General features: G+C 40.9%; 2 protein-coding genes across 2 annotated transcripts in view; both read right to left on the bottom strand.

The window, feature by feature from the left end:
• Positions 1-17,640, bottom strand: part of LOC134570823 (carboxypeptidase O-like) — a 467,541-nt gene that overhangs the window by 331,254 nt on the left and 118,647 nt on the right. The gene's annotated exons all lie outside the window — the stretch shown is intronic.
• LOC134571266 (carboxypeptidase O-like) overlaps positions 1-17,640 on the bottom strand; it is a 54,989-nt gene that overhangs the window by 28,956 nt on the left and 8,393 nt on the right. Inside the window, exons 3-5 of the mRNA XM_063429437.1 lie at positions 17,040-17,164; positions 12,806-12,920; positions 10,446-10,547 (exon numbers count right to left, since the gene is read on the bottom strand). Of these exons, the coding sequence (XP_063285507.1) occupies positions 10,446-10,547; positions 12,806-12,920; positions 17,040-17,164 (342 nt within the window). The remainder of the gene's footprint in view (positions 1-10,445; positions 10,548-12,805; positions 12,921-17,039; positions 17,165-17,640) is intronic.

Raw genomic sequence — 17,640 nt, 5'->3', positions numbered from 1 at the left:
AGTGCTAAACTCACTGAGGCAGAGAGACAACACAGACGTAACGAGGGGTTATGTATGTATTGTGGCAAGAAGGGACATCTAAGATCGTCATGCCCGGTTCGGCCGGAAAACTTGCACACCTAAGGCACGTACGGGGACCGACCTTAGGTGTGATGTATATGTCCCCTAAATTGACTAAGAACCGTTTCCTGGTCAAAGTAACCTTATCTTTCGAGAACACTACTGTTCAGTGTGAGGCTATGATTGACTCTGGGGCAGCGGAGAATTTCCTAGACAAAGAGTTCTCTGCTAAACATCTCCTGCCCTTAAGACATAAAGAGAAACCTATAGCAGTCGAGGCCATTGATGGAAGGCCTCTTACCCAGCCTTTCATCACACACGAAACTCTGCCAATCACTGTTTCAGTGGGTATTCTCCACTCTGAAGAAATTACCTTTCAAATCATATCTTCACCTACAGTTCCGATAATACTCGGTTTCCCTTGGCTCCTGAAACACAATCCACGTTTAGATTGGATTGAAGGAGAGATTGTGAGTTGGGGTGAGAGATGCAAAGGTGTTTGCTTTAAGCAAATCCCACAACCTATTGGCACCATTAATGTTCCTGTTACACCTCCCTTGACCACACAAATTCCTCAGCAGTATATGGATTTGAAAGAGGTATTTAACAAGGTCCAGTCAGAAGGGTTACCTCCTCATAGACCTTATGACTGTACTATAAACTTATTACCAGGGACTATGCCTCCCAAGGGAGGAGTCTATGCCTTGTCCCCCCAGGAAAATCTTTGTTTGGAGGAATATATTAAGGATGCTCTCAGAAAGGGTCATATCCGTAGGTCCTCCTCACCAGCCGGGGCTGGATTCTTCTTTGTCTCTAAAAAAGAAGGAGACCTACGCCCTTGTATTGATTATAGGGGTTTGAATAGGATTACCATAAAAAATGCCTACCCTATTCCCCTTATATCAGAGCTATTCGACAGATTAAAGGGAGCTCGAGTCTTTACCAAGCTCGATCTCCGAAGTGCCTACAATCTAGTCAGAATTAAGGACGGTCACGAATGGAAGACCGCATTTAACACCAGAATGGGACATTACGAATACCTGGTTATGCCGTTTGGATTATGTAACGCTCCAGCGGTATTCCAGGATTTTATCAACGATGTCCTAAGAGAGTACCTTCACATGTTCGTTCTAGTGTATTTGGACGACATTCTCATCTATTCCCCAGACCTAGAGACACATCACGAACATGTGAGAATTGTACTGAAAACCCTGTTACAGAACGGCCTTTACTGTAAACTGGAGAAATGCCAGTTTGACCAAACGGAGATACAATTCCTTGGATACGTTATATCTCCGTCTGGTTTCCAGATGGATCCTCGTAAACTGGAGGCAGTCTTACAGTGGCCATTACCCAAGGGCCTTAAAGCTACTCAACGCTTTATAGGTTTTGCGAATTACTACCGCAAATTCATAAGGGGATTTTCCTCCGTGATTTCCCCTATAACCAATTTAACAAAAAAAGGAGCAAATTGTATATCTTGGCCCAAAGAAGCAAGAGAGGCATTTGAACGATTAAAATCTTTATTTTCCTCAGCACCTGTCCTGACCCATCCTGATCCATCCAAACCATTTATCCTAGAGGTGGATGCATCAGAGACAGGAGTTGGAGCCATTCTGTCTCAAAGAGAGAGTCCTGATACGCCTTTACATCCCTGTGGATTTTACTCTCGCAAACTCACACCTGCAGAGAGGAATTACGACATAGGGAATAGGGAACTTTTGGCCATTGTACTTGCCCTTAAGGAATGGAGGCATCTCTTGGAAGGTTCCAAAGAGCCACTTTTGATCTTTACTGATCATAAGAATTTGGCTTATATTGGGGACGCTAAGAGACTGTCCTCTCGTCAGGCTAGGTGGTCATTGTTCCTCTCCCGATTCAATTTCGTAATTACATACAGACCTGGTACTAAAAACACCAAGGCAGATGCACTTTCTCGGCAGTTTGAGACAGATGAAGTTCCGGAACAGGTGATATATCCTATTGTACCTCCTGAATGCCTCATTGCCACTACAGTTTCCGAAGTGTCTTCTCCACTCTTCTGTGCCATAATAGCAGATCAAACTCAGGCACCTGTGGGAAAACCTCCGGACAAACTGTATGTGTCACCTCAGTTTCAAAAGAAGGTACTAGATTTGTTCCATGACAGCCTCACAGCGGGCCATCCTGGAGTCCATAAAACTCTCTCTGCCATCTCCAGGAGATTTTGGTGGCCTGCTCTTAGAAACGATGTCAAAGATTATGTTGGGGCATGTCAAATATGTGCTGTTTCTAAAGTTCCTCCCAGGTCACCTCCTGGACTATTACAACCACTGCCCATACCTAGTGCTCCATGGACCCACTTGGCCATGGATTTCATTGTGGATCTACCCAGTTCAAACGGGTTTAATACAGTCCTTATGGTCATTGATAGATTCACGAAGATGGCACATTTCGTCCCACTTAAAAAATTACCATCTGCTCAAGATCTAGTTCAAATATTCTTGAGAGAGATCTTTCGGTTGCACGGTGTACCCAAAAGCATAGTATCTGACAGAGGTACCCAGTTTGTTTCTAGGTTTTGGCGTTCCTTTTGCAAACAATTGGGCATCGAACTCTCCTTTTCGTCAGCATATCACCCTCAAACAAATGGAGCAGCAGAGAGGGCGAATCAGTCTTTAGAAGCCTATTTACGTTGCTTTATAAATGCCAATCAATCTAACTGGTACGAGCTCTTACCCATGGCTGAGTTCGCCAGAAACAACGCCACTCATGAATCTTCTAATCACAGTCCATTCTTTGTTAATCAGGGTTATCACCCCACTGTTTTTCCTTCTGCATTCTCAGACACAGAAATCCCCGCTTTGAACACCCGTTTAGATTCGATTCATGATACTTGGGATTCCGTCCATTCAGCTCTGCAAAAAGCCTCATTACGAGCGAAGGTCCAAGCTGACAAGAAACGGGGCGCTAATCCTGTCTATATTCCAGGTGACAGGGTGTGGCTCTCCACAAGACATATCAAGCTTAAGGTCCCGTCCATGAAATTTGCCCCTCGGTACATTGGTCCCTTTCGAGTTACCCAACGTATTAATCCAGTGACCTATACTTTGGCACTACCGGCTCATATGAGAATAGCGAATACTTTCCATGTGTCTCTGCTCAAGCCCCTTACTTGCAATCGCTACACAAGGGTATCCACTCCTCCTCCACCCTTGGTAGTGGGTGATCAAGAGGAATACGAAGTCCGTTCTATCATGGACTCCAAATTATCCAGAGGTGTCTTGTCCTATCTCGTTGACTGGAAGGGTTATGGTCCCGAGGAACGTTGTTGGGTTCCTGCTGACCGGGTCCATGCGCCCCGTCTTATCCGGTCATTTCACAACCGCTTTCCTCTTAAGCCGGGTCCTTCCCGCTCGGTGCGCGGTCTTCGAGTGGGGGGTACTGTTGCGGTCACCGGCCCGCCGAGCCTCACGGTCGTGCCCGACCGGCACGACCGCTCCGACTACACGAGCTTACCTGCTCGTCGGCGAGCCGGGAACCGCGCGTGTAGTTCTTCCGGGCATCACGCCCGAATCCAATATGGCGCCGACCACGTGGTCGCGTCTATGGATAGCCCCGCCCCCGAGAATTATACGAACGTGTGCGTGACGTCACGACGTCAACGCACACGTACGTTCTGGGGTCAGAGGTCGCCCTCTGACCAATCATAGCTTAGAGAGGGGTATTTAAACCCCTAATTCACCCTAGTACTTTGCCATGTCGTGGTTTCAGTTTCCTGGTTTCCTGAAAGTGCTAGTTTCGTGTTTCTGATTTCCTGGTATCCTGATCCTTGGCGTTTCCCTGGTTATTCTGATCTCTGGTTTCCCTGACTTGGCTTGTCTTATCGGTATTGAGTATTTTCTGGCTTCCTTGACCTCGGCTTTCCCTTTGACCATTCTCTGTCTCTAGCGTATTAGTCCGGCCATTCTAAGGTCCGGTTTACGCTCTGTCCTGTTATTTTTCCTTTTCTGACTTATGTATATGTTTACATAGATTCTGCGTGCTGGACCACATTACTAGTCGTGACAGCTATTCAGAGGTTTATTGGTTTCTCCAATTATTATAGGCGCTTCATTAAGGGTTACTCGTCTATTATTGCGCCCATTACCAATATGACCAAACAGGGGGCAGAAACTAAGACGTGGTCTCCTGAAGCTCTCGCTGCTTTCAAGAGGCTCAAAGAACTTTTTGCTTCTGCTCCAATATTAGTCCATCCTGATACGACTTTGCCGTTTCTACTCGAGGTCGATGCCTCTGAGACAGGAGTAGGTGCGGTTCTGTCACAAAGATTAGCGGTAGATAAACCATTACACCCGTGTGGTTTTTTTTCCAGGAAACTTTCTGGGGCTGAGAGCAGATATGACATCGGAGACAGGGAACTGTTAGCAGTCATTAAAGCCTTAAAGGAGTGGAGACATTTGTTGGAGGGGACCCTACACCCTATTACGATTTTGACAGACCACAAAAACTTGTCATATATTGGGGAGGCTAAGCGCTTATCCTCTAGACAAGCTCGTTGGTCCTTATTCCTGACTCACTTCAATTATGTACTGACTTACAGACCTGGTTCTAAAAACTCTAAAGCCGATGCATTATCTCGCCAATATGAACCTTCTACTGTACCTGAACCAGTTCTTTCTTCTATAGTTCCGAAGTGCAATATCATTGCTAATACGAATCTCAGGATTCATTCTCCATTACTGGCCGAGATCATTAAGTTGCAACATCTCGCACCTAAACAGACCCCTGCGGGTCGTCATTTCGTTCCTCCTGCTTTTCAACTGGAACTTTTACAGTGTTTACATAATAGCAAGATGGCGGGACATCCTGGTATTCGCAAAACTTACGCCTTGATCTCTAAGGACTTCTGGTGGTCTACTTTACGGAGGGATGTTGAGGAGTTCATCGCTGCATGTGAAGTTTGTACTAAAACCAAACAACCCCATACGCTTCCATGTGGACTCCTGCAACCCTTGGAGGTTCCAGAGAAACCATGGTCCTGTTTGGCCATGGACTTTATTGTCGATCTACCTATCTCTAAAAGACAGACTGTTATCCTCACCGTGGTTGACAGGTTTACTAGGATGGCACACTTCATTCCCCTGCCTAAACTTCCGTCTTCTCCCGAATTGGCAGAGATATTCGCCAAGGAGATTTTTCGCCTACATGGGATACCCTCTCAAATTGTATCGGACAGAGGCTCCCAATTTGTTTCCCGCTTTTGGAGGTCCTTCTGCTCTCAACTTGGTATTAAATTAAACTTTTCTTCTGCCTATCATCCTCAGTCTAACGGAGCTGCTGAACGTACCAACCAGAAAATTGAACAATATTTACGATGCTTTGTTTCTGAACACCAGGATGATTGGGTCGGTTTGATTCCTTGGGCGGAGTTTGCACACAACAATCTCGTTTGCGATTCTACTCATTCAAGCCCCTTCTTCATGAATTATGGTTTTCATCCGTCTATTCTTCCTTCGGATTCTCCTTCCCAGGGGGTGCCGTCGGTTGATGTTCATGTTGCCAATTTGAGGAAGTTGTGGGATCATACTCGACAAATCCTTGTGCACAACTCTATGTTGGTCAAGAAACACGCTGATAAATGTAGAAGGGCGGCTCCGGTCTTTGTTCCAGGTGATAGGGTATGGCTGAGCACGAGGAACATCCGTTTAAAAGTGCCCTCCATGAAGTTCGCTCCTCGTTATATTGGACCCTACAGGGTGCTGACCCGTATCAATCCGGTTGCGTATCGTTTAGCTCTTCCTAATACCTTACGCATTCCGAACTCGTTTCACGTTTCATTGCTGAAACCACTCATATGTAACAGATTTTCCTCCACAATAGCCCCTCCTCGCTCCGTTCAGGTGGAGGGTCAGGAGGAGTATGAGGTCAACTCTATTATTGATTCTCGAATCTCCCGGGGGAGAGTACAATATCTGGTTGATTGGAAGGGATATGGTCCTGAGGAGAGGAGTTGGGTACCTCAGGAGGATGTTCATGCTCCCCGTCTCCGCAGGGCGTATCACTCTCGCTTCCCATCTCGTCCCGGTTCATTCCGCCCGGTGGGCGTATCTGAGAGGGGGGGTACTGTCAGGGTACCTGTGGTCTCTACCTCCAAAAGAGGTAGAGACTTAGCTGTTCCACCATCCAGACGGTCTGATGACTCCCTTCCCCGCGGTCTATCCGGTCATGCAAGGCCGGCCGCGAGGGAGTGACTGCCTTTTACACCATCTAGGCAGGAAGTCATCATCAGGACACTCCCCCGGATCGACCTGTCAGTCAATTGCTGCAGGACCAATCAGGACGTCTCGGAGGTGTGGTTACTGCTCTGAACAGGGTATTTAACAGAGCTTCTTTCATTAGCTCATTGCCCTGTCGTGGTTCTAGCTTGTTCTAGTCACTCAGTGCTTGTGTATTCTATTATCCCTTTTGGTTTTGACCCGGCTTGTTTACCTTACTCTGCTTATCTCTGTTACCCTTAATTCGGCTTGTCTCTCGCTTACCTGTCTTCTGTTACCCTCGACCTCGGCTTGTCTTTGACCATTCTATACTGTACTACTTACGTTAGTCCGGCCATTCTAAGGTCCGGTATACGTATCTGGCTACTGTTTGTACTCTGCGTGTTGGATCCCTGTCCCGATCCTGACACCCTGATTGATCATTATGAATAACTCGAGTTAGGATGTTTTTCAATCTGTCAGCTAGGATCTTAGCATAGAGCTTGGTGTCACAATTTAGAAGTGATATAGGTCTAAAGTTTTGGCACAACGTGGCCGGTTTGCCAGGTTTTGGTAAAGTAGACACATGTGCTTGTAACATTTCGGGTGGCATATCCCCTTTAGTAAAACAGTGATTAAGAAATGCCGTCAGAGAGGGAGCTAGAGTAGTAAAAAATGTCTGATAATAAATATTAGAGAGTCCATCTGGACCCGGGGCTTTATGTTGGGGTAGTTGTCTGATAATTTGCCCTAATTCTTGTTCAGAGATTGGGTGAATGAGTAAATCAATTTCAGATTGTTGCAGAGTGGGCAGGTCAACCGTATTCAAAAAAGATTGTATTTGGGAAAGGGATGGAGTATGTGTGGTAGTATCCTCCTTGAGATTGTACAGAGTACTATAGTAGTGTGCAAACTCCTCCACAATGTCCTGTGGATTCATAAATTTTTTGTGTGTTGAGGAGTAAATCCAGGCCACCCTAGAGTTGGCCATTCTAGCTTTTAATTTGGCCGCTAATACAGAGCCTGCCTTGTTCCCATGTGCAAAAAATTTATGTTTATAGCGTTGGAGAATAAAATTTGCTTTGTCTAGATCAATTTCGTTCAATTTAGTTTGGAGGCGTCTAAGTGTCTCACTACGTGTTGTAGAAGGGCTTATCTTGTTAGCGTGTGTGAGAGCCGTAATTTCATTGATAAGGGTGGAGTATTCTTTTTCCCTTTGTTTTTTGGCTCGGCTAGCATGTTTGATGAAAGATCCTCTAATCACGGCTTTGTGAGCCTGCCAAATCGATTCTATAGTAGTATCTTGGGTGGTATTGAATTCAAAATAAGTCTTAAGGTCTTCTGCAATTTGGTGTCTGATAAGGGGGTCTCTCAATAATACTTCGTTGAGACGCCAGGTTCTGCGTCCCTTAGAGGGAAAGCGTTCCTGCAGTGAGATAGTGATGGGCGCGTGGTCCGACCACGTAATAATCCCTATATTTACAGCATGTACTTTTGGAATCGTGGAGGAATGTATTAAAAATCTGTCTATACGAGAATATGAGTTGTGTATTTGTGAATAAAACGTGTAATCTTTGTCTGAAGGGTGGAGTACCCTCCAGGCACCTAAAAGCTCCGACGCATGAATTGCCTTCCTGAGATTTGACGCCACAATCGAACGTTTGCGGGCCGTGGCCTGTGTTACAGTAGTGGCTGAGGTCGTATCCATTATATCATCTAATACAAAGTTTGTATCCCCTCCTATAACTAATGTTCCAAATGAGTGCGTTTGGGTCAATGCAAGTATTTTGTTAGCAAACTGCAGTTGATTGTCATGGGGGCCATAAATATTCAGCAGTGTGTAGGGCTCATTGTTTAAAAAACACTGTAACAATAAAAATCTACCCTCTTTATCAATAACTTTATGGTGAAACGAGAACGCCACATCTTTATTTATCAAGATTGAGACTCCTCTCTTTTTCTTCACATATCCCACATGGAAACCAATCGGGAACTGTTTAGAAGAGAACTTGGGCATGTTAAACTTCAGAAAGTGAGTCTCTTGAAAGAACGCTACATTTATTTGAAGTTTTGTGGCTTCTGTTAGGGCTAGTCTCCTCTTATGCGGAGAGTTTAAACCCTTAGTATTAAGGGAGAGTATTTTTAAAGGCATCAGAAAAATAAAGAAAGTTTCCAATAATAATTGGAATGTATTCAACCTGGGAATAGTCCCGGGGTGAAGTCTGTCGTCTCAACACACCTATATTATCGATCATAAAAGTATAGAGAGGAGTTTCGTCTGTACAAAAAACATAAATACTACCAATATAACAGTAAGGGTAAATTAATAATTTGCCCTTGTCCAGTTTGCTGTATCGTGAGTTACCCTGTGACAACTTACGTTTGAGGGGGATTGTGAAAGGAAGATTAAACCACTGTATGTGCGATATTACATTATTGATCCAAACATGTCTGCATTGAGACTTTATGACATTTAGGTCCGTGTACTCTTTTAGGGGCCATAATGGAAAGGGGGAAAGGTGGGAAAACGGAGGGGTAGGAAGGAACTTAATGTGCCAGATGGCAACTATATACAAAAAGACACTCCAGGACTTACCGTCCAGTGTCTGAATAAGAAGTATCGGCCACATGTAGCCAAATCGGGGGAGGGTGATTTCAAAATATAGGTAGGGACTAATATCAGTAATGCGTCAATATTGCCTTAAGTCCTCACCAGTGGTGAGCTAAGCCAGCAGTTAGTAATATTGTCGGCAGAGACGTGCCGATACATAACAATACAGTAGCCAAACGGGCTATAGTACAACATAATTATAACCAGTCATTATGTACGAATATACATTAGTAACCTCACGTGATGTCAGGTCGAGTCGGCTCTGAAAAGCAAGGTAACAACGGGTCTATCGACCCTATTCGTAGTGGGCTTTCATTTAGGCCTTGAAACTTGTATCCAGTCCTTCGAGATTTTTGCCGGTGATTTGCGGTTGTCACTTGGGCGATCTTCTCCAGTACGCCGATCAAACGGAATTTTCCATTCCGTCAAGAGATGAATTCCTTCAGCCTCGGTTTTTATCTGGTGTTCGATGCCGTTCCTCTTCACTATTAAGCAAGTAGGATATCCCCATTTGTAGAGGACAGTTGCCTGGCGTAGCGCTTTAGTGATGGTTAAGAGCGATTTCCGTTTTGCAAGTGTAGCCGCGGACAGGTCAGTAAAAAGCTGGATCCCAGTGTATTCCGCTGGTATGTCCGTGGCATCCCTGATTGTGCGCATGATCACTTCTTTTGTGGTAAAATAGTGTATTCGGACAATAACATCACGCGGTACAGTATTCGCGAGAAATCGTGGCTTTGGTAGTCGGTGGATGCGATCAATGCACAGATCACGATCTTCAAGCTGCGGGCAGAGAGTTTTAAAGAAGGTCTGAGTGTAGGCCTTTAGTTCCATCGCTGTAACAGTTTCAGGGATGCCGCGCAGGCGGATATTGTTGCGCCTGTCGCGGTCCTCCTGGTCTGCCACCTTAGCAGTTAGGTAGTTCACTTTTTCTTCAAGAGACTCATAGGTGTCTGCTAAATTATTGTGAGCTTCAATGATTTCATCCGCTTTATCTTATAATTTAGCAGTGCGCTCACCGATTTCTTTAATGTCATTCCTGACATCCCTAGCTAATTTAGCGAATTCGGCTTGGAGAGTATGCTGCATATCCTTCAGCATCTTGTATAATGCTTTCTCTGATGCAGGATTTAGATTGTCTAAGGAGACAGAGGTGTTGTCGCTTCTGTCTGAGCACGCAGCAGGAGATGAAGGGCCGTCGGCGCCATCTTGTGGGATTCGCCGCGGCGATGTTAAGGCCGCAACTTGCAGCGCTGGCTGGCGCAATTTCGCTTTTTTTGTGGATCTCTGGGACATGGCTATCTCAGGTAGGTATCCGGTAATCACCTTAGGTGGTTCCGAGTCCCTGTTGCTCTGCTAATTGCTGTTTTTATCTCACCCTCAACGGAGCTGGTCACTCACACATCCACTCTCCTGAGTAGCCAGGCCACGCCCCGTACTTTAAGTGTTTTATGTGCATAAAGACTCCAGGCACCCCAACCATTTGAAATCACTGAAGTGGCCATGGTGCTTGGAGTAACCCTTTATATTATATAACTTACCTTGAAATAAAAAATAGGTCTTTGCTCATATGTTGTTCCTAGATGATGTAGTGTTACAATATCATCGTACTCCTCTCTAATTTGCGTCATCCAGTCATAAATCTGTAAGAAACGTACAAATTATGGTAATTATGGAAATTACGGAAAATTTTAATTATATGTCCTAAAGGGGTTAATGTTCAATCCACATTAAGTCCAAATTTAAGACATAAATAGCTGAACTGTAAAAATTGCTCAAAATTTTTGATGAAATTTTTAATAAATATTATTTCACTATTGAATTCTGCACTTTTTGAGCAGCAATTGTTTTAGCAAATTGCATGGACACAAATAATTGCTTTTGTGCAACAGGTATTCACTAATGTTAAGTATAGGTAGAATTGTAAAACTGCTTTTAAAAAAAAAATAAGAAATAAATGACAGGGAAAATACACAAATATCGATTTTCTCATCTGTTATATAAGCACTTCAGTACCTAAATTGAGTGTATACATCTGTAATACTCTCATGAGGAAATTGTTTGGAACTCAAGCGCAGGTGAAAAATCAAATTGGATGCAGTCACTTTAAGAAAATATATTTTATTCAAATAAAGAAATTTAACCATGGCAGTCTTCTGCAGCAGTAATGTTTTAAAATAATAATGCGTGAGGATTGGGAATCTTGTTTAAGTATATATTCACAAGAAAGTAACAGTCTTTTAACTTGGAGAAATAAACTTGGTAACGAAATGTCCTGGTATGAGAAGTGGTTTTAGTCAATAGACTCAAATAACAATATTTAACTTTTGAGTAGTTTGGCAAATGACATTCAACAGAGATAGCAATTGGAATCCCAGAGGGCAGACTTTAGTATTCCTCATCCTTCATTAAAGGAACACTATAGTCACCTAAATTACTTTAGCTAAATAAAGCGGTTTTAGTGTATAGATCATTCCCCTGCAATTTCACTGCTCAATTCACTGTCATTTAGGAGTTAAATCACTTTGTTTCTGTTTATGCAGCCCTAGCCACACATCCCCTGGCTATGATTGACAGAGCCTGCATGAAAAAAAACTGGTTTCACTTTCAAACAGATGTAATTTCCCTTAAATAATTGTATCTCAATCTCTAAATTGAACGTTAATCACATACAGGAGGCTCTTGCAGGGTCTAACAAGCTATTAACATATCAGGGGATAAGAAAATCTTAATTAAACAGAACTTGCAATAAAGAAAGCCTAAATAGGGCTCTCTTTACAGGAAGTGTTTATGGAAGGCTGTGCAAGTCACATGCAGGGAGGTGTGACTAGGGTTCATAAACAAAGGGATTGAACTCCTAAATAGCAGAGGATTGAGCAGTGACTATAGTGTCCCTTTAATAATTGCAATCACAGGAGAACTTATCTTTCCTTTCATGAATGATGGGAGTTGAAGTCCTTTCCAGAGTAGAATGAATTATGATTCCCTGAAGTAAATGAAGAAAAGCAGGAAACCGAAGTTAAGTCTGTTCCTTGAGAGGGAGAGTGGAGTAGAGCATAGCCAGGATCAAAGCCATAGGTTTGGTACACAGGAAATCAGTTTAGTAGAGTTCTGCAGCGAAACGGCAACAAAGTAGCAAGTAGCAAGGACACATCAAACTACAAGATTGATTTAGCACTTTAGATGCGGTCGCGGCTTCCTTTTGAAGGGAAGCATGTGATGTCAGATGCATGGGCGGAGACTGATCAGCGAAACCCGAAAGTCATACATGTAATGCCGATTGAAAATAATTCAACATGCAGGAGTCACGAAACAATATAGAGGAATCCTGACAACATGTTTATTTTTATGTACATTCAAATAGCACAGGAAGTTTCAAAGGGTCATATCATTCCTACAGTCAGGGAAGGGTGGGGGTGAATAAACCATTTCACTGTTAATATTACATTAGCATTGCAGGGATTGGTAAATATTGCTGTAGAAGTTGTAAATACTTTTGTTTTGGAAATTTATGATCATCACGTGAACAAAACTCAAATGACGAGAAACAATTTTTAGGACTTATCGATTCAGACAAACCAAATTGTTTTGCCCTGTGCAAGTCTACTAATTAGAGCACCGCTTTTAAAAATAAATAAAATACTCCAGGTCATTATTCTTTTATAACATGCATAAAGTAAAATTAGAAACAGATACAAAAAAAAAAGTTCCAGTTATGCAGATTTCTTTCATGACAATATATGATGTTCTTTTCAGGTGTTGGATATATGCATGGCTATTTACTAAACTGAGAATTGTCTGGAATTCAAAGAGAAGTAATTTTAAGTTCTTACTTTAGTAAATAACCCTGTCTAATTACTGTCATATAAAAATTTTGTTTCATTTTAATATCTCTGCTCACCTCATGCATTGGATGATATTTAGTGTAATCAAAGTTGTTCAATGATCTCTTCTGGTTTTCTGGTGCAGCCATTGTTTGGTGCTGTATAACTTTTTGTACATCAGGAATCATAACTCTGCAAAAAAAGAAAATCAGGTCAGCAGTCTTCCCCATGATTTAACCCATTAAGGACCAAACTTCTGGAATAAAAGGGAATCATGTCATGTCACACATGTCATGTGTCCTTAAGAGGGTTAAAGGCTCAGACCATTTAAAGGCTCAGAAACCCTTTGCAGGTGTTATGGCTTACTTAGCTGATTAGAGTGGGACACTGTGCGCTTAGAATATTGCACCTTTTCACAATATTCTAATTTATGGAGATTGTGGATTTGGGAGTTTCATGAGCTGTAAGCCATAATCATCGCACTTATGACAAATCATGGCTTGAACTATCTTGGTTTGCATGTAATGTGTCTATATCATATATTAGTTTCCCCTTTTACGTTGCATTACTGAAATAAATGAACTTTTGCACGATATTCAAATTTTCCGAGTATCACCTGTAAACTCATTGAGCAGGGCTCTCAATCCCTCTGTTCCTGTGTGTCCAACTTGTCTGGTTACAACTACATGTTTGTTCATCCACCCACTGTAAAGCGCTGTGGAATTTGTTGGAGCTATATAAATAATAACATAATAATAATAATAATAATAATAATAATCTACTGTGAAGAAGTGTGTTATAGGGGTGTAACATTATTTTGATACTATTTGATACATACTCAGAGCTCACCAGATTGCAGTTGTTTTTTTCTACGGCAATGCAACCTGGGAGGGTTCTGATCTTTTTATTATCAGTTTTAAAAACAGTATCACAAACCAAAAGTTGTAAAAGAAAATGTAGGTATGTAGGTACTGTAAGTAGGATACCTACATTTTCTTTTACAACTTTTGGTTTGTGATACTGTACCATTGGTTTGTGTATTTTGTTTTTTTTCCCCTCATATATATGACTGCCGAGTTTGGACATCTCAATATCTTCAGATCCTAAGACGGGGATTGTACCGTCCAGGCGCTATACAGCAGAGCTCTTAGCAGCTCTGCAAAGTGTGAGTTTGTCTTTTATCTACATTTTATTCTGTTTATAACTACACCACCCATAATGTCTTTAACCCCTTAAGTCCGGCGGACGTATATTTACGTCCTTTTAAAAGCGGCTCTAAACGCCGCAGGACGTAAATATACGCCCGCCGTTTTTTTTTTACTTACCCGGTCGCCGGTGGTCCCACGCCGGCGATCGCGGTTGGGGGGACTCCCAGGGAGCCCCCCCGAGGCAGATCTGCCTCCTCCGGTCCCTCCCGGTCATGTGAGAGTGAGGTCCTTGCGAGGACCTCACAATCACATGGCCGGTATAGCTGGCTCAGGCATTGCCAGCAGGGGGACCAACTGTAATGACAGTTGGTCCCCCTGCTGGCTGAAAATAAAATAAAATTAAGTTAAAAGTGTAAAAAATATATATATATATATACTTAGATCATATATATATATTATATATATATGATCTAAGTATATATATACACATATACACACATACACATACACCGTCTAGGTGTATTTTAATATTAATATATATATAATTATATATATATATTAATATCAAATTACACGTAGACTGATACTGATTAAATATATATATATTTATTGTTATATATATATTTATAAATAATATTAAAAAAAATATGTAAATACGTAAAAAATTAAATAAAAAAAATAATTAAAAATAAAATATTAAAAAATATATAGATGTGTTTTATTTCATTCTAACTGTATTGTGATATTAATATATATATATTTATATCAAAATACACGTAGAACGAAATAATATATATATATCTATATACATAAATATATATGTATATATCACTATATATATACCTATATATAAATAAAAATATTAAAAAAAATATATATATATACGTATATATACACATATGTATATATATACATATATTAATTCTACACATATATTTATGTAATAATTTTACATAATTAGGTATCCTAATTAATTACAATTAGCGGGACCTGCCTGACAACCCATGCCGAAAGTATAAGGAATTTAATTTGCTAGCACTATATTTAACCCTATAACTTTCCAAGACACCATAAAACCTGTACATGGGGGGTACTCTTTTACTCAGGAGACTTCGCTGAACACAAATATTAGTGTTTCAAAACAGTAAAATGTATTACAACGATGATATCGCCAGTAAAAGTGAAGTTTTTTGCATTTTTCACGCACAAACAGCACTTACACGGACGATATTACTGCTGCAATACTTTTTACTGTTTTGAAACACAAATATTTGTGTTCAGCGAAGTCTCCCGAGTACAACAGTACCCCTCATGTACAGGTTTTATGGTGTTTTCAAAAATTACAGCGTCAAATATAAGGCTTGTGTTTCATTTTTTTCACATTAAAATTCGCCAGATTGCTTACGTTGCCTTTATGACCCTATGGTAGCCCAATAATGAAGATTACCCCTATGATGACATACTATTTGCAATAGTAGACAACCCAAGGTATTGCAAATGGGGTATGTCCAGTCTTTTTTAGTAGCCACTTAGTCACAAACACTGGCCAAAATTGGCGTTTTTTGCATTTTTCACACACAAACAAATACTAACGCTAACTTTGGCCAGTGTTTGTGACCAAATGGCTACTAAAAAAGACTGGACATACCCCATTTGCAATACCTTGGGTCGTCTACTATTGCAAATGGTATGCCATTATGGGTGTAAATTTAATTCCTGGGCTACTATACAGTCTCAAAGGCAACGTAACCAATCTGACAAATTTCAATTTCTAATGTAACACGCTATATTTGACCCTGTAACTTCCCAAAACACCATAAAACCTGTACATAGGGGGTACTGTTTTACACGTGAGACTTTGCTGAATACAAATATGTGTATTTTATTGCAGTAAAAGCAAACCGTATTATGACATTGACAGTTAAAATGTCATGTAGAACTAAAAAAATCAAAAAAAATCTTATTTTCTCCCATGTTTTTCATATTAAATTATGTTTCATAGCTAAATATTTGATATTAAATGAAAGCCCTGTTTCCCCTGAATAAAATGATATATAATAAGGGGGGGTGCATTTAATATGAAAGAGGTGAATTACGGTTTGACAGACATATAGCGCAAATGCCAGGTTTTGTTTACATTTTGTTTCGTTCACAACTTGTACATTTGGCTGCGGTGTTAAGGGGTTAAACATACTGCACTATTATTTTTATTACTCTTATCTGTTTTGAGGTTTCTACATGCTGTATCACTCAAGAACGATATGTATGTATGATATGATTATTTGAATATTTTTGGCGCGGTTTACCACTGTTTTTATTTGCTAATTGAATATAAGCAGTTAAGTTTGTTCACTATACTCCAATTATGGAAGTCTGACAAAAAATGCAAATGCTGGGCTGAATTAGCGGAGATTATACAAAAACTGAATTGTTGTTGGTTTCTTTGGCAGCTATATTGGGCCTACATTTGCCATTGTCCTTCCGGCATTAAAGATATTAAATAAATGAGAATTCAAAGTGAATTTCAAATGTAATGTCAAACTAGCGTAACTAAAAGCATAGCTGTCTTGGATAATTTTTCCTATTTTTTGGCTTTTTTGATCTTAAATTTTAAATTCACTTTGAATTAACTTTTAATTCTCCCTTTTGTAAATAACCCTTTTAATGTATCAAACTTTAAGAGTTGATTCAGTAAACACTGAATTGTAGTGAATTGTAAACAAAATCACAAAATGTTTAAAATAGCCAAGATGTGACTATATTGAAGATGAAGATTTTTTTTTTTAAATGATCAGTTTTTGCCTGAAGTTGGGATTTTGTTGTTTATTATTTACATAGCCTCATATTCCACAATACTTTACAATCATAGAAAGGGTATATTCAGAGGTTCTATAATGAGTTGAGGTAGGGACACATACTGGAAAGGTCTGGCCGGAATCAAACCTGGCTTTAGCAGTTCTAAGGCAGTGATACTGCCACTGATCTACTCTACCCAGCCAGTAGATGAGTACAATTTGATGTTTAAAGAATAAACCTGTGAGAATGTATATACATGATTTAGGCACATGCACTCCAAAAATACACAAAACAGATATAGTCAGTGTTAAATATGTACGTTTGACAATATAAAAAATTTAATTAAAAAAAAAAAAAATGAACATACTCGTATGAAATATTATTCTGAAGAAAACTTTCTTTTACATTCTGCAAGAGTGAAAATGGCACATGGACGTGCACTTCCTTCCCCGGAAGAATTGCTGCTGTTATGTCTGGCTTCCACAGATCAAGCTGCATAAAACAAATTGTTTCAATCAATACAAGAAATAAACAGTTATTGGTCTGCCTTTACATTAACTACTAATTATTATAATCTCCTCTAAAGATGAGTTTTAGCGGAATTTATATTAACAGTGTTGCTCTGCAGGGTAAATGGTATTTAGAAAGGCTTCCATTTTGGTAGAGCCTGACCTTTCAAGGGAATGGCTGCTTCACTTACGAGATCTGCCAAGACTCCTCCTAATCCACAGCCATCAGCAGCACCTGAGCCTCCTAAACCCTCCAAATCCACCCACATTCTTCCTTACCCACACCGATCCCCCTATAACCCTATAATTCCGCGGTAGCACCCATCTTTCGCACTACGACCGAGAAGGCCATCGCACCATCTTTAACTCACTCACAGCACTGCAACCTCAGAACTCACTGAAGCCCCTCTTACCCAACGGGACATGAAGGGATTTCTGTCGGAATTTAATAAGTCTGTG

Source organism: Pelobates fuscus, chromosome 8, assembly GCF_036172605.1.
Source record: "Pelobates fuscus isolate aPelFus1 chromosome 8, aPelFus1.pri, whole genome shotgun sequence".
NCBI classification, from domain to species: domain Eukaryota; kingdom Metazoa; phylum Chordata; class Amphibia; order Anura; family Pelobatidae; genus Pelobates; species Pelobates fuscus.
This window is presented reverse-complemented; position numbering and strand designations above follow the sequence as displayed.